General features: G+C 35.7%; 1 protein-coding gene and 1 pseudogene across 1 annotated transcript; both read left to right on the forward strand.

Annotated features, from left to right (window-relative positions):
* Positions 1-7,330: 7,330 nt before the first annotated feature.
* Positions 7,331-15,627, forward strand: LOC128549023 (acetylcholinesterase-like). Its single transcript, XM_053524989.1, has 3 exons — positions 7,331-7,489; positions 8,417-9,983; positions 13,073-15,627. Exons 2-3 carry the CDS (start codon positions 8,440-8,442, stop codon positions 13,323-13,325), a joined length of 1,797 nt encoding a protein of 598 aa, XP_053380964.1. The 5' UTR covers positions 7,331-7,489; positions 8,417-8,439; the 3' UTR covers positions 13,326-15,627.
* Positions 15,628-21,075: 5,448 nt separating this feature from the next.
* On the forward strand, positions 21,076-23,680 carry LOC123550996 (bile salt-activated lipase-like; annotated as a pseudogene).
* The last annotated feature ends 2,190 nt before the right edge of the window (positions 23,681-25,870 follow it).

A 25,870-nucleotide genomic window follows, 5' to 3' on the forward strand; every position in this document is an offset into this window, starting at 1 on the left:
TTACTGTTGATTTTTCTTTTAAGTTATAAGTTCCTATTTTAAGAAGATTTGGTCCACCTTGATCAAATTGAGAAGGGGTATATATATGCACTCACGAGTTTCAAGTGTTTCGGTTCTTGATTTTTAGTGAATATTTAAACAGTTAGCTATTGCACATTGACTAAGATCCCGAGTTTTTCCTGTAGTTGGTTGGTAATAAGTGTAGGCAGACTGTTAGATCAAACGAGTCATCTCCTAGACTTTCGCATAATTCCTTGACATCATCAGCAATGCCTTCATATGTCTCAAAATGTTGGTTTATACTGACATGTTACCATATCTAAGATATGACAATAAGTATCAGATTATTTTCGTTGCCCTGAGCCTGTGATTGCTGTGTCAAAGGTGCTTCGTCTCAACGTAAAAGATAATCTGTAATCTTAAAAGGTGTTAATGATTTAATTGTTATTTATACACACTTTATATAATACAATATAAAATTGTAGAGTATGTTTTACATTATTTAAGGAAAACAGTAATGTTGAAAATGCTTTATTGTGACAACCAAAAGAATAATGGAAATATTTCACAAAACCAAATACAAGTATATCAGAAGTAAGACTTTCTTAAATTCTCATTTAATTTGCATGTAGCCGCTCTTGCAGATACAATGTAGTCCTACCTATCAATTCATTATTTTTACTTGGATTATTGTGGGAAGAAGTTATCTCAATGCAACAGTCAAATACATACATATTGTATCACATCAGAAAATATTTTAAGTCTAATAAAATAAATTCATATCCACTTTCCAAGCTGGAATTTAGAACAATGTCACATATCATATATAAAAATAAATACAAACGTGTTAGCATTCACCACGAAAACTGACATAACAAGGAAAATACTTATCACCAAGATTTAAACTATAAAGTTACTTCATTATCCCTTTGATTTTGTGTCATATACAGTTACCTAGTCCGACTTCTTAAAAAGTTCCATACATAGCTTTGAAATTCTTTGGTGCTATTAGTGAGAAAACAAATAGGAGTTTTCCGGAATCTACTTTGATCGAATATCAATTTGTGGTCCAAGAACGGAAAAAAGAATAGACAAGACTTGTTTTACCAAGATCTTATTTGATTGTATGTTCGATGTTTTGGCTTTCACGGAAAGCTATCGCTGATGCTATATAAGACAGAGTTACATTTTGTAGAGTTGAAAACCTGTATGAAATTACCTCTACATTTTGAATCAGTACGAAGAAAATGAAGAATACATTCAAACTACAGGGAAGTCAAAAGGGTTCAAATGAAACTGACGTTTCATTTTTACACGCAACAGCACATGAATACTAGTGCATATGGATTTAGATAATATATGATGATGATATTATATACTGCGGCGGAACAGAGCTTGGACCGACCAAATACAGAAAGAAAACATAAGCCTACATATAAGTAAATTGTTGGGCACAAAAGTAATCGCCATCAATACATGTGCATGTTCTGTACTTTGTATATTTATTAAACCAGTACATGCATAGTGTGTGTTTGAACAAAAAGATAGATTAGCTGACTGATTTCAATATTTCGTTTACCATATACCTTTGAATGTCAATGGCGCATTATAATTCCATTAGCATTCGTTATTGCTTGATTTACAAGGGATATATATACATTGTTATATGCAGTATATTAAATATCATTTATTTTATCTGCCATTTAATACGTCCGCCTGTGCATAAAACCATAGTCATAAAACATGATAGATAACTATCAAAATACAACATTTTTTTCCCGTTAAGCTTGGCTTGTAGATGGTAGGTTATTTGGAGAATATGCAGCGGATACTCCTTCCGGTAGGGAACCTCTAGTGTTAGGCAGTAGTCTTGTCTTATTTGCTTTTATTTCTTTACGTTATATAGTTAAATAAAAGAGAAACGTGTGTAAAACTGATTTTATTTCCTTCCCTTGTGCCATAGCTGATATGTATACCATTGCCGCCATCTCGTTCTTACAGGTGTTTTATTCTCCATTGTCCTTACTTTGGGAGTAAGTTTCTTATATTGACTAACTTCTTCGCTTCGATGTTATGTTTATCATCTTATGCATGTAAAGTCTCTCACTCTGCAAAAAAATGCCAAAAATGTTGTTTTACCAACAAGTTAAAGACCAAGTTCTCACGTGATTCATTAGGGGAAGAAAAAACTTTTACTTGTAAAAACGTTATTTCCATTTGCTGCCTGACATTGGAAGAAGAGTCTTCCCGCTGATGTCACAGAGCCCGTAAAAGTCGACGCAGTTCAAACCATTTTACGCAAATCTTTTATGCAGATGCCTCTCTTTACATCAAAGTGAAAAAGGTAATCCCAGTAGGAGTCATGTTGCACCCTTTTTGAAGGCACACTTACGAACACTGCAGATACTATTGGTGAACACCGACAGTAAGTTCTGTTTAATTTGTTTATTAAGGCTGTTATAATTGAAAACTAATACCTTAGACCAAGCTAATTACATAGTTTACTAACCAGCCCTTGATTGGTAGCGATAGGTCAAAATATAGCGCATCTGATATCGTATTAAAGGGATATGCCTCGAGTTAATGTTTATTTAGTTGTTTTTTTGTTTCTTAAGTTTTCGAAAAAAAATCTTTCATTCATTTGTTAGCGTTAGAAAGTAAATACAATATACACTGTGTAAGGTAAGATAGGATAAGATTTATGTATTTCCACCAACTTAGAGAGACAAGGAAAATGTAAAATGTGAATAAAATAAACGTAAATAAAAATGATATGGTATAAATGTAAACCTAGTAACCGTAGTTATATACATGATGTATAGTTATTTATGGTACATACGTACGAGAAAGCACAGGAATCTCTGTAATACGCTAGATTTGATGTACAATTGAATGAATTTGTATCTTTCGCATAAAATACCTACACCCTACTTTTGTTGTACCCCCCAAACAACGAAGTTGTAAGGGGGGAGGGAGGGGGTGTATACTGGTTTCAGGTTGTCTGTCTGTCCGCCTGTCTATCTGTCCGTCTGTCCATAGACACAATCTATGCGCACCATTCCCCCTCAACCCCTTGACACAATTTAATGAAACTTCACAGGAGTGATAAGTTGTACATGAGACATGAGGCATGTAAATTCTTTCAGAAAAAAAAATCTGCAGAGTTTCGGGACTTTGATTTTTATAACTATACTGCATGTGTTTATACATAGAATCAGCATATGCAATCTTGCGCGCGCCTAATCTCCTGAACCCATGCACTCAATTTAATGAAACTTCACACAAGTGATCAGTAACAACAGTTGTGCATGCTGTATGTAAGGTTCTTTCAGAAAAAAATGCAGAGTGACGGGACTTTGATTTTTGTTACTATGCTAAATACATAGAATCTGCATATGTAATCTTGTGCGCGCCTAATCTCCTGAACCCATGCACACAATTTAATGAAATTTGATCCAAGTGATCAGTAGTAACTCTAGTTGTGCATGATGCATATAAGGTTCTTTCAGAAAAAAAAATCTGCACAGTTATGGGACTTGTGTCAGTGCGCGCGTGTGTGTTAGTGTGGCGAAGGTGGGGGCGGGAGGGGGTACATTCATCACCTTCAGTGATAGCTCTAGTTTTTTTTTATTTCATACATTTTAATTTTTATCAAGCTGAAACATCTTTCAGTCGTCAACAATATAGTTTAATATATTCTCTTGGGGCTACAAACCTCGCGAATCTATCGCATTTGATATTCACTTGGTAAAAGCTTTTTTCTATATCTTACACTAAAACATTTACAATTTACATTGTTATCAACCTGTAATGTCGCTGTATAGTTATCCTATGAAAGTATATCACTTTAAAACGGATGTTCTTAATTCTGTCAAGTGCAGTGATGTTACAAGTATGTATGCCAGGTCAGGTTATAGAACTGTCCTATCGATTTACAGCGATATTTACCTAAAATGAAATTGAGAGCAAGGAAATTTATTGACTTTTAAAATTCACACAAATGTTCTCATTTACTAGTATGTCAGGGGTATTGCACATGTCATAACCTCTGACGAACACTGGGTGAATTAAACCGATAACTTGGTTGCTTTCTGGGACCTTTTCACAGATTTTATGAACTGTCACAACAGCAGTCTTAAATATATATCAGAAATGATATTTACTCTTACAGAAGATATGTCAATATGAGCCGTGCCATAAAAAACCCAACATAATGCGTTTGCGACCAGCATGGAGCCAGACCAGGCTTGGCATCCGCGCTGTTCGCTAATGGTTTCTCTAATTGCAATAGGGTTTGAAAGCGAAAAGCATGGATCTTGACCAGACAGCGTGAATGTTGGTCTAGATCAATGCTGGTCGCAAACGCACTATGTTGGTTTTCTCCTGGCGCGGTTCATATTTACATATCTTCTCTATGTAATGCGACGTTGCGTATATAAAATGCGCGGCTCATATGTCATTACTATTCCCTGCCTAACACAGGCAACTGATCTCTTCGAAAATATCCTGCCATAGAGACGACCAACCTTGGTTTAGTTCAGAATATCCCGGTTTCCTGCAGTGTCCTCCCCTTACATCAAAGATATTAATGCTCCTTTAGGGGAAGGTATCGCTGTCGGAGTTTGGTTGAATCCATGCATAAAGCAGCAAGAAATGCTGCAACAATATTCAGCAGGCAATTATAACTGCAAACTAATTTCTTTGTGAAATTTCAGTGAATTAAGTACTTTATCAAAGGACCCATGACAGTGATATTGCCATTTTGACGGGTCATTAATACTAGGAATGATATCTTAATAAAGGGACATAGCTCTAAAAGTAAGCTGTAAGCGGATAATGTGTACAGAGACGTTTATAAAATGTTTTTGTGCTTTGGTGATATACTCCTAAACCTTAAAGCATTGTTAGTCATATTAGAATTGGCATTATAAACGACATACGTCAAAATGAAAATAATAAAATGTTATATCAGATTATATTGACAATGACCTTGGTGTCCTGAAAATGTAACTGTACTGATAAAATTGTGTTTAACCCTATTCGGGTACACTGATAAAAATACCCCATACTGATAACCGTGTTCTTCAAATTTAATAATTTATGTAGATGATTAATTTTTCACTGCCGGATAAACACACAACTCATAAGAATGCATATAGATATCGTGTTACTAAGAGCGTTGGTCTACAGATCGCGGGGTCGTGAGTTCGATCCTCGGACGGGGCATATGTTTTCCACGACTATTTGATAAACGACATTGTGTCTGAAATCATTAGTCCTCCACTTCTGATTCATGTGGGGAAGTTGATAGTTACTTGTGAAGAACAGGTTTGTACTGGTACCGAATCCAGGAACACTGGTTAGGTTTACTGCCCGCCGTTACATGACTGAAATACTGTTGAAAAAAAAACGGCGTTAAAAAACAAAACAAACAAATATCATGTTACAGAACCCGACTCTATTAGTCCAACTAGTTTGACGCGGTCAGGCTTTTTACATTTCTATCTTGCGTTAGTATAGATAAATAACAGGGAGAAATAATATCTTTCTAATAAAATTTCAATTAAAAAATTCCTACCTAGATATATTTACTTAAAGTTTTAATAGTCTACTGAAGAATTACAAATACATTATGAAATTGTTTCCATGTTCCAAACAGTGGAAGTTTTATTTTATTTTTATATAAAGTTCAATTGTTCTGAAACTACGCTTAAAAAACGGTAAAGAGTATGGATTATGGTCGGCATTTATTCTCCCGCATTGAGTGCACGCACGTATTAAATGTTCACTATTAAACCTATGCTAAACCTCACCTTTACCTAAAGTATAAAGTACACTCAATACGTACGAACATCTAAAAGGGGCGATTTAATGTTGGCGTATGAATTAAAGATATCATAATACTTTTAAAATAAACGTTTATAAAGAAATATATGTATATAAATACCAACAAAATGTAATCAGAAAAGAAGAAGAAATTTGGAGATTTTGTAGAATTATTTATTTATCGTTACGTTATAACCTTGTACGTTACGTTGACAAAAACGTGTAACGCACCGCGGGAAAATTCGACCTACGCGAACAAAAGTGTTTTTACAGTAATTTGGTAAATACGTCAAAGAGACACAAATAAAAATGAAGTTGTTTAATTTACATGTAAAATCAAAATATCTTTCACTCGTGCACAACAGGTTTTATAGTTTCATTCATGCAAGCGCAGCTCGTGCATGTATTGCATCTAGTATTCAACCATAGCAAGATTATTCGATATATTACACAGAAAAGCATTATGGGTAGATTTCCAGGAAGCATAGTACACAGCCAACAAAGCCAGAGACATAAATCTCAAAGTAGGCCCGCTACAAGTAGAAACTGTAAATGGAAAGGTATAGCAAACGTATTGCCTCAAAATTATAACAAATAAGTACATTTTGATTTATCTATGAAATATACAAAAATTGGGGATTGGGTAGAGAAAGCAACGAGGGAAATGTTGAGGGAAAGCAATAAAGCAAGGATATCCGACAAGAAAAGCTACGCTCTAAAATCGCAGCCTACGCAGACCACAGACAATAACAGTGTAAGCACGGACACGCACAAGACCAACCCACATATACAAACACATCGACATAGGTGCGTGTACGCGTACACGTAGACAAAAAGAAAACAAACAGACAAGTAGGACCAAACGAGCAAATCAAGGAATACAGTGGAGCACCGTTCAGAGACAACCGGTGTTGGGAGCTCTAGATAGAATATGGTAACTACAAAAACCTATATCATGGTACAGAAGAAAGGAGGGGGTTGCGTAACATTGGGGAATGGGGAGAGGAAATAATGAAAGTAGTACAACCAACAAACAACACAATATACATAACATCAAATATGAAACGGACAAAATCAAGTTGAAAATAAGGCCACCGCCTTGGAATGGTCAGTGACCTATATAGAGAAAACTGAGAGTGTAAACGCATTTGGAGCATTCAAACCTCACACTAGCGCTATTATTAGGTTAGAGAAAACAACACAATTTAGATAAGTTCCAGCTAAGAAAGAATCTACCAATCATTACAAAATGCCAGATTGTATAAAGTCAAACAAATAAGGTGATAAGTTCACCAATAAACTCGACAAACTGTCTGAAGTCAGAGCACCAAGAGCCTTACTTATATTGTTACCAAGCTTACACTAAAACAAACAAATATCCTCTATATTTTCAACTTCTACGTGACATTCCCTGTTTGACATTTGTCTTTATTCTTTTTGTAAAGTTATGCTGTGAGGGTATACCCCTTTAAAATAGGGTCAGTATATAAAACAGTCCGATAACAAACTCAGCATTACAGTAAATTTTGCTTAAGCTGAAATTGTGTGAGAGCAACGAAATCTTTATTTACATTTGTGCGAAGTGTTATAATTCTCTCAAATCTTATCATTTTAGACTGTTTACATGTAACTATAGATCTGTAGGATATTGGACTGTCAAAAGGTAAAGTTTTCATTCTAGTAGCCGTGGTGTGCATAATAACATAGATAATTCATATAAATCTTAGAAAACAACGTCGTGTTTGATTATTTCATGTACTGCAGCCATCCAGTTTAATTATTTCATGTAAGATAGCCATCAGGTTTAACTATTTCATATAAGGCAGCCATCCAGCTGACTTAAAGAGGGTTAATTGTTCTACTTAGATACCCAACTTTGTCTGACAGAATGAACAGATCTACCCCTAGCTGGAAAGTCGCCAAATTACCTATAATTACAATTCTAACACGACCAACGAATAACCTACATACATGTAGAGCAAAATCTATCTTGGATTATTCTGCAATAATCCGACCCAGGTGCGTAGCACGGTCGTAAAAAAAGTAACCATTTTTCTAACACTGTTGATACTAGTATTTCGTATTAGAATCAAAATAACAAGTTCCCAAGTGTGATTTATCGCATAATAACACTAGTTTTTCGATCTTATGCGAAATAATATATCACTCAGGCCAACGGCTTACGCTTAAGAACTCAGAACACGGGTTATTCTACGATAAACCACATTTGGGAGCTTATTATTTCTTAAATGTCATTGTGAGATGAAACCCTACAAAATAAATGCATGAATAAATAACAAAAGAAAGAACTATTCAATAAAACCTCAAATCACTGACCAGCCGTTATTTGTACCAAATATATCCCCTGGCGACCAGTCACAGCTAGTATCCGAATGCTCGATTTTGATACATGTTTCATTATCATAGTGGTACAAAGCATATCTCGTTTGAGTCTCCCCTTTTACATGTTATCATACTACTTTACATTCTCCATTTTATCTGAATTTAACTTTGGGAGCAAGACAAAATTTACTTTTGAAACTTATGTTTAAACGTAAGCGCTTGTTTAGTGAAGCATTTTATTTTGCAGATCTGCAAACATAAAGCAGTGCTATGGCAGCCAAAGCATTATACCTTCTCCAAATACTGTCCGTTGTTATAGGGATGCCAGAAGTTGAAACAGTTTCTGTGAATACAAACATTGGAATTATCAACGGATTAGAGGAAGACGTAACATTTCTCGGTAAATCTTCCAAAATTCATAAATTTCTTGGAATACCTTTTGCTGAGCCACCGATAGGAAAATTGCGATTTCAAAATCCAGTTCCGAAGTCTCCACTTGAAGAACCTTTGGACGCCTTTAAACACAATAATGTATGTCTTCAAATGCTAGGACTATTAGATAGCAAAAGATTAACATATGATGAGGATTGCCTGTATCTAAATATCTACGCACCTGAAAGAAAACCAGAGGATAAGTTGTTGCCAGTTATGGTTTGGATTTATGGAGGTGGTTTTACTATTGGATTCCCTGACATGTACATAGGAGATCACTTGGCTACTCAGGGTAATGTAATAGTGGTTACCACCAATTACAGATTGTCTGTGTGGGGATTTCTCACGACTGGGGACAAAATTGCACCAGGAAATTACGGTTTATGGGACCAGCATATGGCTATAAAATGGGTACATGATAATATCGCTGCATTTGGGGGAGATACGGAAAAAGTAACTATATTTGGGGAGTCGGCCGGATCGTCAAGTGTGATGTATCAAGCCCTATATCCTGGAAATAAAGGACTATTTCATAGAGTTATAGGTCAAAGCGGTAGTGTTGGTAACTTTTGGGTAACGAATGAAAAGAATTCTGAAAATGCAAAACATCTCGGAGCTCTGGCTGAATGTGAAACAGAAAACTCCGAAGCTTTAGTATCTTGTCTACAAGAGGTGTCCGCTGATCTGTTAGTAGAGTTTGTTACTAATGCAACATATGGATTGATTTCGTATCCCTTTCCATTTCTACCTACGGTTGATGGCAAATTTGTTACCACTGATCCTAAACATATTTTTGATAAATCAGATCTTCCAACTGAAGTCAAAGAAATCTTTTCAAGCTTAGATATAATATCTGGTGTCAACTCGGGAGAAGGGAGTATAGGTCTTAGTCCATTTGCAGGAGTGGCTGATGCCGCGGAATTTTCACCAAACAAAACATACTTTGAAGAAACTTTAGTTCCCTTGATGATAAAAATCTGCCTTGGAGAGAATGTACCCAGAATTGCTACAGATGCTGTGGTAGGGGAATATACAAACTGGGATAATCCCGACGACTATAATAACATAAGAGACGAATATGTGTCCATGTGGGGCGATGTATCGTTCAATACAGACTTATACAAGACATTGGACAAGCATTCTAATGTATCCACCAGTCAACATACATATATGTATGTATTCGATATTAACCCTGAATTTAATGGCTTTCTATATCCAGTTCCTAGGTTTAAGAAGCTTAGGCATGCGTATGATCTTCCTTTTGTGTTTGGATTTAAGAAACCAGATCAGCTTGAAGAGAAGTTCCATGTTTCACCGTCGAGATGGGAAGAACGCCTCTCTGCAGATATTATGACCTTATGGACAAATTTTGCTAAAACCGGGTAGGATGTACACTTTATATCTAAATTTAATTAAAACTGGACAAGTGGAATCATAACTGACTGCACTGCACCGTCAAAAATTCAAAACGTAGCTTGATATACACATGTATGCATAAGATTTACTTAATATATGCAAATTACGAAGATAATTTCAAATTGCAAGTAAGAGATACATTAAGCCGGACCGATTATTAGTCCCCTACTGGTTGAAATAAAAGCTGTAAAAAGATCATTTGGAAGCAAAGAATGCAACCAAGAAGAATAATAGCAGGCTCGGTTTGATTGAGTCTGTTCATGAGGGGTAATGAAATGTGCAACACCTCTCACGCCCCATAGCACGTGCTTAAGCTGAACTCTATAACACGTATTCCCTGGTACTACCAGTTATTAAGTTCATACTCTGAACAACACGTCAGAGAAATTTGGGCAGTGATGACCGATTTAAACGTTGGCAGCATTGGATTATATTTTTTCTTTACACGAAAATTGCCATTAGGTTACAAAGCGAATACGCCGATAATCCGGAGTTCACCGATTATGATGTTATTGTCACAAAATGGTTCCAGTTCACGTAAGGTACAGACTGCACTCAGACTGCATAGCTATTAGCTACTGCTATTATAGGAAAGTGGTGGAATGTCTGTCTTAGGTGTGAGAGGTCCTAGATTCGAGTCTTGGATAGAGCTTAAATAGTTACATTCTGCTACAGCATATTTTTGCTGTTTACAGACTGTTCCAGATTTTCTAAACTTTTAGCACACAGTACCAGGGATCATTATTTAGCAATCTAGATCACAACTGAATGTTAGATCAAATGCATCCAATTAGAAAATATTCACAATATTATGTCCCTTTGACGTTTCTGCTCTCTATGTTCAAGAAGAGTTACATTTCCCTAATCACAAAATTTTGTTTTATATGAAAATATTAAATACCCATAACTCTACGCTTTTGGATAAAATATTGTCTATATATCTATTTTTGAGAAATATATGGACACTTGCCTTCATTTCAAAGCTTTTTAACTTCAAACCTATGATTTGAAAAAGTTAGGTACTATCTCTACACGTCTGTAGCTGAAAAGTTCTCTCTGTCTTTTCTGGGGGCTTTATCTCACTCTGTCCCTCTGGTCAGATCGCTCTGTGTCTGTACTAGTAGAGGATGATTTCGCGCCCTGTGTGGCTGCAGTTGCTGTAAAGCGCCTTTGAACGTGTTTATCATGAAAAGGGCGCTATATAAATCTAGTATAATAATAATAATAATAATAATAATAATGATGTATACGAGCAACTCCATTTCCGGTGCGCAACCCCATTCCCGATGTTATTGTTTTTTGGGGTTTTTTGTCAATTATGTCCCCGTAAGCAGGATTCGAAGCAATTGGTTTTTTTATCTGTTACTTTATAACAGTTGAGTTATCATAAAAAGCATCAGATGTCCTCAGATAAGGCGTATGAGGTCAGAAACTGCCATTTTTGTTGATTTCATACTTTTTTCACACTTCGTGTCGACAGAGCTTTTGTGTTAATAGAGCCGAATCATAAATTACAAACCAGAAATTTTACATACATGATGTATCATCATATTTGTATCGAATAGCATTTTGCTTTTTTTCGAGAAAAATTATTCTTGTCTTATACTAAGCAAAATCATAACACATACCTCAAGTTCGTCTTTTTTACGCGCAACACCTCTACCGGACGTCGCGCAGCCCATTTTAAGCGTATTCCCAGCGGGAATTGGATTGCGTGTTTACCACCCGTGATAACAAGACAATGTGTCATGCACAACTTTCAGACCCCTAGTTTAAAGATCAAGGTCACACTCAGCAGTCAAATGTTAACATGGCACGAACAGGATCTGTTTCGTGTCCGGTCCATAACTCTGTCGTTCATTACAGGATTTTAATATCACTTGGCACAAATGTTTCCCAAAATGAGATGACGTGACATGCGCAAAAGTCGGACCCCTGGCTTAAAGGTCAAGATCACAGTCGAGGGGTCAAATGTCAAGAGGGCTTTTCTCCAGTCCGGTCCGTAACTCTGCCATCCATGAAGGGATTTTCATAATACTTGGTACAAATGTCTTGTCCGGTCTGCAACTTTGTCATCCATCAAGAAATTAAAATATTACTTGGCATAAATGTTCCTCATGATGAGACGACGTGTCATGTGCAGCACCTAGACCCTAGCTTAAAAGTCAAGGTCACACTTTGAGACAAAATGTCAGATACAAAAATGACTTTGTCCGATGCATTTCTTCTTCATGCGTGGAGGGATTTTGATGTCACTTTGCACAAATGTTCACCACCATGAGACGGATTGTCATGCGCAAGAACAAGGTCCCTTAATCTAAGGTCAAGGTCATTCTTAGAGGTCAAATGTTAAATTTAAGAATGGTTTTGTCCGGAGCATGAGGCACCCTTGTTTTTAGAATTGCGTCCCTTTGTTGTTACTATAAATAGATTATATTGTTACTCTTTATTACTAGCCGAAGGGGAAAATCGGTGATACAACATGCTTGTTACATCGAATTTTTAGGTGTATTTTACCTATCTCTACCTGGTAAAGACTTTTGTGTGGACTTATAATATAATAGATTTTTAAAGATTAATTTCTCTTTGTTATTACTATAAATAACTTATATGGTAAGAATTTTTTAATTGGCCAAAAATGTTCCATATGAAAAAAACGTTTTTATATATGCAAATTCTAATCAAAGTGTTATGTTAAAACATATTGTATATATATAGTACGATATTGTTTATACATCATTGACAGATATCAGTTCATTATGTTATACTGCAGCAGAGAAAATTAATTGCTTTCCAGTAGGGGGCTTTGTATTGCATGGCAATACTTCATTCACTTGGTTAATCATACTTCAAAGTTTTTAAAAGCTACGTTCTCCACATTTTATTCTCATAATCCTTGGCAGTAGCTTTGCTGCCTCTAGTCGTTTAGTGTTCTGCTCATGCAACCGCATTATTTCTAAGGGCTCTCATATATGCATGCTATGATACTCTGAATTGTTACTTATTTTCAGACTAAGTTTTGTATAAACCCGTCATCTTTGTGGATTATTTTCAGAAATCCAAATTCACCGGAAGACCTTGGGCTTGACTGGGTTCCATACACGCAAAAACAACAACATTTTCTGCAAATATCACGTGACATGACGTCATCGAATGTAAAACAACGATGGAATGCGCGAAGAGCTAACTTCTGGATAAATCTCCTGCCAAAAATAATAACATCGGCAGTTTGTGAAGCAGAAAAATGTTCTGATCATCTAAATAGAGGAACGTGCGCAAAGGACCAAAAATGTTCTCCTTCTCCCTAAATAAACCCAAAAACTGACGTCAACAATGAAAATTGTGTGTTTGATTTGACAATACATACTTAAATTTTGGACCAGACAAATTTCATGGAACAATATTTGTAAACGTCTGTACCAGGAAAGCATTTTTGCTTAAATTCAAGTAAAGAGTAGTAAATTTAGTATTGAGCTTTGAAAGAGTCCTCCTTTGTAAGCGTTGTACCAGAAAGATAATAGTTTTGACATTATACAATAATAAACAGTTAAATGATAATAAACAGTTATTAAAGCAAGAATTATTACATTAATACACATGTCAGCCTCAAATAGTCAGTCGTCATAGCTAAAATGCACAATATAATATCATAGTACATAATTTGCAGAAATTCATTATCCTTATTCCAGTGATGTTTAAAAGCAGACAAATCTCAAATCAAAATTATCGACACAAAACGTTATGAATTCATGCCAATGTCATTGCTCTACTATGACTACAATTTTAAAACATTGTAAAGTAATCTCTGAAGAAATATGTTTTCCAATGTTTCAAATATGTTCACTGATACACTTTGTTTTAAGTTCAAAGGCAGTTCTTATCTTATTTTAACTTGTACATTATACTATATCGTCGTTATGAAGTTTCGTAAGAGTACGTATTCGATACTTAGGGTGTTTTATTCTTCATTTTCTTAATAACTTCTTCCCTTTGTTTATAGGTAAAACATTTTATACGTGCCGTGTCCCTCTTTGTGCAAATATCGACAACCATTTTGTTTTACCTACAAGTAAAAGACCATGTCCTCACACGATATCAGTAGTGGATGAACAACCTATATACTTCGATAATTCGGTAAGGGGTTTGCACATATCATGACCTGATGCCACAGATCCTGTGATATTCGACATAGAGGCCTCTCCTTATATCAAAGATTTATCAACTGCTGAAAACGTTTATCCCAGTGAGAGTTAGGTTGCACCCTTGTCTGAAAGAACACTGATGAACACTACAGATTATTGATGAACACCGACAATAGATTCAGTTAAACCTTTTATTTAGGCTATTGCCTGTACCAACTTTAGCGAATAATGTACTTTATTAACCAGCCCTTGATTGACAGTGATGGGTCAAAATATAGCGCGACTAATATCGTATTAAAGGGATATGTCTTCAGTTAATGTTTATCTAGCTAAAGTTAGGAGTTCGAAAAAAAATGTATATCTTTCATTCATTTGTTAGCGTCAGAATGTAATTACAATATATACTGCGATAGGTAAGATAAAACAAGATTTATGAATTTCCACCAATTCAGAGAGACAAGTGAAATGTAAAATGCCGTGAGTACAATACACCTAAATAAAATGGTATGGTATAAATGTAAACAAAGTAACAGTAGTTATTTAATGATATACAGTTATTTATGGTTCATACGTATGAGAAGGCACGGGAATCTATGTAATACATTAGATTTGATGTAGAATTGAATAAATTTGTATCTTTCTACACTTTTTTTTTCATACTTTTTAGTAGTAAACTGTTAATTACTGAGATATAGGTTGATATATTTAAAACTTACACTGTTTAAAAACGTGGGATTTTCATTTTATAATGCTCACTGATGCGGACCTGCACTTATACAGTCTTACAACGTAAACAAATTACGTCATGACTTTGCCATGTAGTTGACCTATTCGCGTGACGTGGATAGGTAAAGTTATTTCATTAGAATTAAAGAAAAAATGTTTTGTTTTGTTTTTTTCTCTAGAGAAATTGAATCATCTTTCACTCGTAAATACCATATCTAATTTATTCTGTTATGGTTTCGTAACTCGCGAATCTATTGCATTTGATAGTACTCTTTTCGATATCTTACATTAAAACATAAATAATTTTTATCAACCTGTAATGTCGCTTTATAGCTATGCTATGACAGTATATCACTTTAAAACTGATGTTGTTGTTTTTTTAATTCTGTCAAGTGCAGTAATGTTACAAGTATGTATGTCAGGTCAGGTTATAGAACAATCTTATCGGTTATCTAAGCATTACTTAAGTGCTTTTTACATAAACTGAAATCAAGCGGACTTTTATTATTCATTTGCTAGTAAGTCGATAAGGGGTTTTGCACATAATATAATGACCTCTAACGAACACAGCCGACTGCTTGGTTGCTTTCTGGGATCAATTTATCTCAAACCGTGACTTAATCTTGAATGAAATTTTTCTTTCGTTTAGATGCTTATTATAATATCACTCGAGATATTACTCTCTCAACAAGCACAGCTGTTTTTAGTAGAATATAATTAGATAAAATACATTGAAAACGTTTCTGTTTTTTGTTGTTATTTTGTTGTTTGGTGTTTCTTTTCATAGGTCTTTGCTGCTACGTATACCGCTGAGTGCCCAGCTGAGGCACTTTCAGATGTTTGATTTATCTTTTTTTCAGACTTTGACATTAAGTTTTAAGGTGGTCAATCACATTTAAACAACATTTAATGACATTTTTTACTTTTTGTATATTCTGGTAGAGAATTATTTAAGGAACAAAAAGACCGATTACATAGAGTTAGATTCCTATTTGAAATGTATATTTTTATAAAATTTTGTAATTACTCCCCTTTAATATGAAAGTATATAAAAAGCTGGGTATTTCTTTTTATTTCGATACAATGTCTAGTTTTACATTTGCATTTGATAGACATATCAACTATTGAACAATCTGAACCATAATGCAAGTTTAAAAGCTTTGTGTAGCTTCTGAATTCATTTATTTCCAATCTATCTTGGTTGCGCAACCAAGATAGGCAAAGGGAGGTAACAATAATTTTTCAAACTTGCGTTTCTAATGAGTTCCATCTAAATACATAATTTTTAATGCAAATATTTTACAAATATATTACAATATGTCTAATATTTATACATTTCCTTAGGCAAATTATGTTTATCAAATTTATACTAAGTCTTATGATAAAATAACTCTATCTTGGTTGGGCAACCAGGATAGGAAAATGAATTTTTAAAAATACCTCCAGTGAAAATCTAATTTGTATTAAGTGTTAAGTGAACATAAATGAGTGTAAATGATCAGATGCTAAAGTTTCGAACAAATCCGTTACATGGCCAAAATCTGATTATCCACCTTTAACAATCTGAATTCATTTTTATTTTAATGTTAATTTTAACATTTTACACACGCAATGTTACTCAACCTGCGAAAAAAGGACGTAAAGATGTCGTTTCTATTCCATTAGTAACATAGGAAAAAGCGTCATCGAACTGATGTTTTAGAAAATATCCTGTTATAGGGAACATAAATTTCTGCGCATTTCAGAATTTATACCCCAGTCTTCTACGCAGTGTTCGTCCTTTACATCAGAGATTAATGAGATTATCGCTGTTGGATTTTAGTTGTATCCATGACTGAAGCAGCAAGAAGTACTGCAACAATTCTTAAATATTCAGCGTGAAATTTTGTTCAAGCAAATATAACTTCAGACTAATTTCTTAGTGAAATTTCAGTGAATTAAGTAGTTTATAGAAGAACCCATGGCATTGATATTGCAGTTTTGACGGGTCAATAAATAGACTGATATCGTATTAAACAAACATGCCTTCAAAATTTAGCTAAATGATCTCTCATTGAATTGATAGTACAATGTACAAGTTAAAATAAGATAAGATTTCTTTATTTCAACTAAATTTAATTTAGAAACACGTAAAGTTTACAATGTGAATGCAAACATAAAGAGAAATTACAAGATAATCAATGCTATTCAAAAGTACATATTGATTTTAGGGTAATGTGTACGTGCCAAAACGCACAGAAAAGACAGGTTTTGTTTTTACATTTCTGTCACATATAGAACAGTGTGTGTGCGTGTGTGTATTTAACGTCCTTTTCAACAATTTTTCAGTCATATTAACGACGGTTTGTATTTGTAGCAGTGAGCACAATGCCCAACTTTGTAGTGCTGCCTCACTGGAATATCATGCCGTAGACACTTGACATTATATCCCACCCCAGTCACATTATACTGACACCGGCCTGACCAGTCCTTACACTACCCTCTTAATGCTGCGCGCCAAGCGAGGGAGCTACTAGTACAATTTTTTACGTCTTTGGTATGAAGCGGCCGAGGATCGAACCCACGACCTCCCGCACTCGAAGCGGACGCTCTACCACTAGGCTACCAAGACATATAGAACATAGAGAAATTATGTCTTTCTAATTAAAAATGAATATTGTTAATTTTTACCTATTTACTTCATGTTTTAGTGGACAGCTGAAGAATAATGGTGGAGTACATTCGAAAACTTTCAATGTTCTAAACAGTGGAAGTTGTTTTGCTTGTTTAATGTTCAATGATTTTGAAACAGCGCTTAAATGCTAAATGATATGAATTACAAAAGTAATAAAGTACCTTATAGAATAAGCATTTATAAACAAATAAATGTATATTAACACAAAAAAAGTATTAATACAAATCTAGAAGAAAACTGGGGACTTACATAACAACATAAACATTGTTACGTGATGACTTTGTGCAGTAAGTTAACAATACGTTTGACGTTACAATATAGAGACATAAATAAAAAAAATGTTTTTTCTACTTTAAAGATCGAAATATCTTACTCTCGTAGAAACAATATTTTATATCTTCATTCATGCTAGCGCAACTCGTAAATATATTACATCTAGTACACAATCGAAGGGGCCTCCGTGGCCGAGTGGTTAAGGTCACTGACTTCAAATCACATGCCCCTCATCGATGTGGGTTCGAGCCTCACTCGGGGCGTTGAATTCTTCATGTGATGAAGCCATCCAGCTGGCTTACGGAAGGTCAGTGGTTCTACCCAGGTGCTCGCTCGTGATGCGATGAAATAATGCACGGAGAGGCACCTGGGGTCGTCCCCCACCATTGAAGCTAGAAAGTCGCCATATGACCTATCATGTGTCTTTGCGACGTTAAATCCAACCAAAACAAAAAATACACAATCGAAAAAAACAAAGAAAAATATCAAACAGGGAATGCCACGCACCAAAAACACAGCCTCCTCAAAACGAAACCCCCAGCACGCAGACGCGTGCACCACACACACACACACACACACACACCCAACGCCAACACGCACAAGGACAAAACGAACAACACACACGCACACAAAGCCAACACACAAGGACAAAACGAACAAACAAAGGAACACAGTGGGGCACCGCCTTGGAACGGTCAGTGGCAAGCAGAATTATTCGATATCTTATACCAAAAATTACCAAACATTATGGTATATTTTCCTGGAAGCACAGAAAACGGCAACACACTATAAATTTCTACGTAGGTTCCCAACAAGTAAAAACTGAAACTGTGGAAATGTTTAGCAGACCGGTTTCTTCAAATTCCAACAAACAAATACATTTTGATTTATAAATGAAATATAAAATATGGGGATTGGGTAGAGAAAGAGGTGGGCTGTAGATCGAACATAAAGCAGGGATATCCGACAATGAAAGCTACGCTCTAAAATCGTATCCTGCTCAGACTCTAAGCAAAAACAGTGTTAACATGGATGCGCACAAGACCAACCGACATACACGAACACATCAACACAGATTCGTGTGAAAGTAAGCGTAGAGAAACAAAAGAAACAAGCAAGTAGGACCAAATGAACAAGCAAAAGAATACAGTGGTGCACCTTTCACCTTTCAGGGACAACATGTGTTGGGAGCTCTAGAGAGTACATCTATATGGTAGCTATGAAACCTAAATCATGGTACAAATGGGCGGGGGTGTTAGTGTGCGTTGCTTTGGGGGCTGGAGAGAGAAATGACTTCACCAACAAACAGCCCAATATACATGACATTAAATACGAAACGGACAAAAAGCATTTTGAAAATAGGGCTAACGCCTTAGAATGGTCAGTAACCTATACGAGAGTTTAAACGCGTTTGGGGCATTGTCAACCTCGCATTTACTCTATTTTAGGTTAGACAAAACTGTGTAATTTAAATAAGTCACCGCTAAGAAGTGACAAAATACCGTATTGTATAAAGTTAAATATATAAAAAGGATCAGTCAGAGGCAGTGTAAGTACAACAATGTAATTAACAAATTGTCTAAAGTCAGAGCACCAAGAGCCTTATGTTTATAGGTACCAAACCTGCACTAAAACAAACAAATACCAGTATCCTATTTTTTTTCAACTTGTACTGTAACAGTTATGCTATGAAGTACACCCCTTTAAAATTGAGTCAGTACATGTATATAGAACAGTTCGATATCAAGCTAAGGGTTACAGTAGTATTTGTTTAAGCTGAAATTGTCGAGAGCAACGAAATCTTTATTTAAATTTGTGTGAAGTGTTATAATTCACTCAAATCTTATCATTTTAGACTGTTTACATGTAGCTATAAGTATAGATCTCTGGGAAATTAGACTTTCAAATGTAATACTTTTCTTCTAGTAGCCATGGTGTGCATAAGAAGATACATTATTCATACGCATCTTTGAAAAGGATGTGGTGTTTAATTATTCATGTAAGGTAGCTGTCAAGTTCAATTATTTCATTATTATTTCTTATAAGGCAGCGATCCAGTTTAATTATTATATGTAAGGCAGCCGCCTAGTTTAATTATTTCATAATTATTTCATGTAAGGCAGCCATACAGTTTAATTATTTAATCTAAGGCAGTCATCCAGCTGTCTTTAAGAGGGTTAGTGTTTCTAATAAGGTGTCCACCTTTGCCCGACAGAATGGACAGCTCTACCTCTATCATGAAAAGCTGGAAAATTGCCAAATAAACTATAATACATCATGTCATTGAAATCCTAAAAGATGAATGCATGAATAAATAACAAAAGAACGAAATATTCAGTAAAACCTGACCAGCCATTATTTTTACCAAATATATCCCATGGCGACCAGTGAATCCTAGTATCCGGATGCTTGCTTTATGCACATGTTTCGTAAAGCATGTTTTCCGTGACTATTTGATAAACATCATTGTGTCTGAAATCATTAGTCCTCCACCTATGATTCATGTAGGGAAGTTGGCAGTTACTTACGGAGAACAGGTATGTACTGTAACAGAATCCAGGAACATTGGTTAGGCTAACTGCCCGCCGTTACATAACTGAAATACTGCTGAAAAGCGGCGTTAAACCAAAACCAAACAAAACAAAGCATATCTCCTTTGAGTTTGTGAAGCCTCCCCTTTTACATGTTATCGTTCTACTTTAGATTATAATCCGGATATGGGTTTAAACATGTATGAAGATAACATGCAGTTGAGGTGAAAAATATCTATATCATCTCCTGTCTTTATCTGAATTTAACTTAGGGAGCAAGACAAAACAAACTTTTGAAGCTTACGTTTAAACGTAATTTAAACAAGGGAATACTTTAAACTATTGTTTTACAGATCTGCTAACATAAAGCAGTGAAATGGCAGCCAAAGCATTATGTCTTCTCCCAATACTGTCCGTTGTTATAGGGATGTTAGGAGTTGAAACAGTCTCTGTGAGCACAAACATTGGGATTATAAATGGATTAGTTGAAGACGTAACATTTCTTGGTAAATCTTCCAGAATTCACAAATTTCTTGGTATATCTTATGCTGAACCACCGACAGGAAAGCTACGATTCCAAAATCCAGTTCCGAAGTCTCCACTTGAAGAACCTTTAGACGCCTTTAATCACAGTAACGTATGTCTTCAAATTCGAGGACTATTTGATAGCAAAAGATTAACATATGATGAGGATTGCCTGTAACTAAATATCTATGCACCTGAAAGAAAATCAGAGGATGAGTTGTTGCCAGTTATGGTTTGGATTCATGGAGGTGGCTTTACTTTTGGATTCTCTGACATGTACATAGGAGACCACTTGGCCACTCGGGGAAATGTAATAGTGGTAACACTCAATTACAGATTGTCTGTGTGGGGGTTTCTTACGACTGGGGATAAAAATGCACCAGGAAATTATGGCTTATGGGACCAGCATATGGCTATAAAATGGGTACATGATAACATCGCTGCATTTGGGGGAGATACGGAAAAAAGTAACTATATTTGGGGAGTCGGCCGGATCGGCAAGTGTGATGCATCAAGCCCTATATCCTGGAAATAAAGGACTATTTCATAGAGTTATAGGTCAAAGCGGTAGTGTTGGTAACTTTTGGGGGACGAATGAAAAGAATCCTGAAAATGCAAAACATCTCGGCGCTCTGGCTGAATGTGAAACAGAAAGCTCCGAAGCTTTAGTTTCTTGTCTGCGAGAGGTGTCCGCTGATCAATTAGTAGAGTTCGTTAGTAATGCAACATATGGATTGGTTTCGTTTCCCTTTCCATTTCTACCTACGGTTGATGGCAAACTTGTTACCACTGATCCTAAACATATTTTTGATAAATCAGATCTTCCAACTAAAGTCAAAGAAATCTTTTCAAGCTTAGATATAATGTCTGGTGTCACCTCGGGAGAAGGGAGTTTAGGTCTTAGTCCATTTGCAGGAGTGGCTGATGCCGAGGAATTTTCACCAAACAAATCGTACTTTGAAGAAACTTTGGTTCCTTTGATGATAAAATCCTGCCTCGGAGAGAATGTACCCAGAATTGCTACAGATGCTGTAGTAAGGGAATATACAAACTGGGATAATCCCGACGACTATAATAACATAAGAGACGAATATGTGTCCATGTGGGGCGATGTATCGTTCAACGGAGATTTGTACAAGACATTGGACAAGCATTCAAATGTATCCACCAGTCAACATACATATATGTATGTTTTTGATATTAACCCTGAATTTAAAGTTTTTCTCTTTCAAGCTTCTTGGTTTATGAAGCTTGGACATGCGGGTGATCTTCCTTTTGTGTTTGGATTTAAGAACCCAGATCAGCTTGAAGAGATGTTCCATGCTTCACCGTCGAGATGGGAAGAACGCCTCTCTGCAGATATTATGACGATATGGACAAATTTTGCTAAAACCGGGTAGGATGTTCAATTTGTATATGAATTTTAAATAACACAGTTCTAATTGAAGTGGACTGGTAGAAATATAACTGACTGCACCATCAATTATTCAAAATGTAGCTTGATATACACTTGTGTAAGTGTGTATGAATGAAATTTACTTAATATGTGCAAAACAAGAAAATGATTTCAAATTACAAAGAAGAGATACTTTAAGCCGGACCGATTATGTAATCAACTGCAAAATTTTTGAAAGCTACATTCTCAACATTTCATTCCCATAATCCTTAGCAGTAGCTTGTATGTCTCTAGTCGTGACGTCTTCTGCTCATGCAACCGGGTTATTTCTAATGCCTCTCATATATGCAAGCTATGACACTCTGAATTATTATCTATTTTCATACTTAGTTTTGTATAAACACGTCATCTTTGTGGGTTATTTTCAGAAATCCAAATTCGCCGGAAGACCTCGGGCTTGACTGGGTTCCATACACGCGAAAACATCAACATTATCTGCAAATATCACGTGACATGACATCATCGAATGTGAAACAACGATGGAATACGCGAAGAGCTAATTTCTGGACAAATCTCCTGCCAAATATAATAAAATCGGCAGCAGTTTGTGAAGCACAAAAATATTCTGATCATCTAAATAGAGAAACGTGCGCAAAGGACGAAAACTGTTCTCCCTAAATTAACCCAAAATCTCACCTGATGTCAACAATGAAAACTGTGCGTTTGATTTGACCATACATACTGAATATTTGGACCAAACAAATTTCATGGAACACTGTTTGTAAAAGTCTGTGCCATGACAGCATTTTTGCTTAAATTCAAGTAAAGAGTAGTAAATTTACCGTTCAGCTTTGTAAGAGTCCTCCTTTGTAAGCGTTATACCAGAAATATGATAGTTTTGGTATTATACGTGCTTGTAAATTCTTAAATACCTAAAATTGAGTTAAACGATAATTGATAGGTTGTTATAAAATGATATGATCAGTCCCGTCTAGTTCGTACGGATGTTATTTGTTCAAAAGAAGAAGTGTTATCGTTATGTGTTCTAAGTACCTTTTGAAGCAAGCTTCGGAAAATTTTGCTATTGCGTAGGCGTACCGATTAAAACGTGTAGTCGTTATGAAGTTCCGTAAGATTACGTGGCCTTTTAACACATTTCGGCGTCCTCTGGCTACTCGTGTGGTTCATACGAGCAGCTAGCCGGAGAATGCCGAAACCGCACACGGAAAATACGTCATCACACGGAAGTTGCCGATAGTAATTATTGATCCATTATACGTTAAATGACATCGTACTTCTTTTGTGGGATATTTAACTATTGGAGAAATGTTAAAATTTTGATATTCAATACTGTCTGAATATTATGTGTAGAGAAAAATTATACTTGTAAAGTGGTTGGTATTTCTTTTCTTACAAAGCTTCACGTCCATCTTGTTTGTAATTATTCATTCGCTTATCAATTATAATGATCGGCGAACTACAGTTTACTCTTCTTACAAGGTATAACTTACAAAGTGAAATTATTCTTACCAGTTAAGCTAAGGTTGATTGTATATCATTAAAATACATAACGTATACGTCTTTATTGGTCATCATTGACATAATGATAGGCGTACGTAAACAAGAGGCACATGATACAGTCGAACTTCGATGGCTCGAACTCGAGGGTCCCGTGGAAATTAGTTCGAGTTTTCCGTTGTTCGAGCCATCCAAATGGCGGCCATTTTGAATTTGGGAATTCGAGGGCATGATGTGTTACAAACCTTACATCGTAATATATTGTCATATTGTACCTAAATGTGTGTATGATACGATGATGAATAAAAAACGAACGCTGAAATATGCTTTATTATTAATTTTCAAACATGACATAGATACGAAAAAAAAAACACACACACATATAAAACACTGATATGATTATAAGAATTTGGTGAAGACAGCATCAAATGAAAAGCAAACCTTTATGAATCATAGTCCAGTGCAAATATTATCAAATATATTGCTTTCAAGTAGCCGACTTAGATATGCCCCCGTTTCCGGTCCTTTTCTAAGTTGCTCAGCCATGCTAAAGCAGTACGAAAGATGACATCGGATCTCCCGTTCTTATGCAGAAAAAATCAAGACAGTCATTGCTCAATTATTTTAAATAATTCTATTCGTATAAATCAAAGCCCATTGATGCATTACAGCGAACGAAAGTCACTTTATTTAATTTGTATGCCGTATACCGACGCTAATTACATAAGCGTGTGAAAATTACGCACGCACCGGTTAAAGGGGAAGCTTGCCGCATGTCAGGCAGAGGTGTGAACAACTTTGTAAACACAAGCCATTCCGGCGACAAATTGTCTGTTCGACTGAATAGGTGTAATTATCACTGTATTTAAGCCGAGGGGACCACCAAATGAGTTCGAGAGTTCGAATTTTCGAAGTTCGAGCGATCCGAGGTAGAACTATATAGAATGAAGAAGGAATAAATTCGGGACCGGGAGAAGAGTTCGAGCGATCCCGGGTGTTCGAAAGATCCGAGTTCCAGCCATTGAATTTATTATGCAGTGCATAATACATATGTAACAAAATCATGTTCATATATTGTTATTATGGTTATTTTATTTGACTGTTCACTTATATTGAAATCCGACTTTACTGACGACATGAACATTAACTGAGTAGCGCATACGAAAACGAGTCAACACCATTTACATCTGTCAAGAAATATGACGTCAGCAAACGTCAAACAACACTTTAACAAGCGTAGAACGAAATTTGGACATCCCTTGGTCTGGAACTGATGGAGACAACTTGTATTTCAGTTGCCAGTTGTCAGCGTTCGTTGATTTTATCACTAGTTTTCTTTTCTATTTTATCGAAAATGCTCAAGTTTTGTTAAACCATTGGCTGATAGATGTTATTTTAACCTTTACCCTGCTAATTTTCTGAAATGGAGTGGTCCATAATTCAATTTTGGCAATACCTTTTATTATTTGAAGGGTTTTTTAATGAAAATTTACTGACAGAATAGCGAACAGTGCAGACCATGACCGTGCAGGCTGATCTTGGTCTGCACTTGCCGCCAGCAGGCTAAAGGTTAAAATGTTAATGCCTAAAGCTCACCAGCGAAATTTAGTAGTTAAAATTATTGTTTTTAGCTTATGTTAGCAATGCCCAGGTGAGTTTTTCTGATCGCTCGATGTCCGGCGTCCGTCGTCTGTCGTCTGTCGTCATTTAGCTTGTGTATGCGATATAGACTGTATTTTTCAGCTGATTTGGTTAGAATGATTACCTTGATGAAATCAAGGCCGAGTTTGAAAATGGGTCATCTGGGGTTAAAAAACTAGGTCACTAGGTCAAATCAAAGAAAACCCTTGTGTATGCGATAGAGGCTGTATTTTCAATTAATCTTCATGAATTTTGGTCAGAATGATTACCTTGATGAAATCTAGACCGGGTTTGAAAATGGGTCATCTGGGGTCAAAAACTAGGTCAGGAGGACAAAGCAAAGAAAAACATTGTGTATGCGATAGAGGCTTTTTTTTTCAATTAATCTTCAGGAATTTTGGTCAGAATTGATGAATTCTAGGTTAGG

The sequence above is a fragment of the Mercenaria mercenaria genome, chromosome 15 (assembly GCF_021730395.1).
Source record: "Mercenaria mercenaria strain notata chromosome 15, MADL_Memer_1, whole genome shotgun sequence".
NCBI classification, from domain to species: Eukaryota; Metazoa; Mollusca; class Bivalvia; order Venerida; family Veneridae; genus Mercenaria; species Mercenaria mercenaria.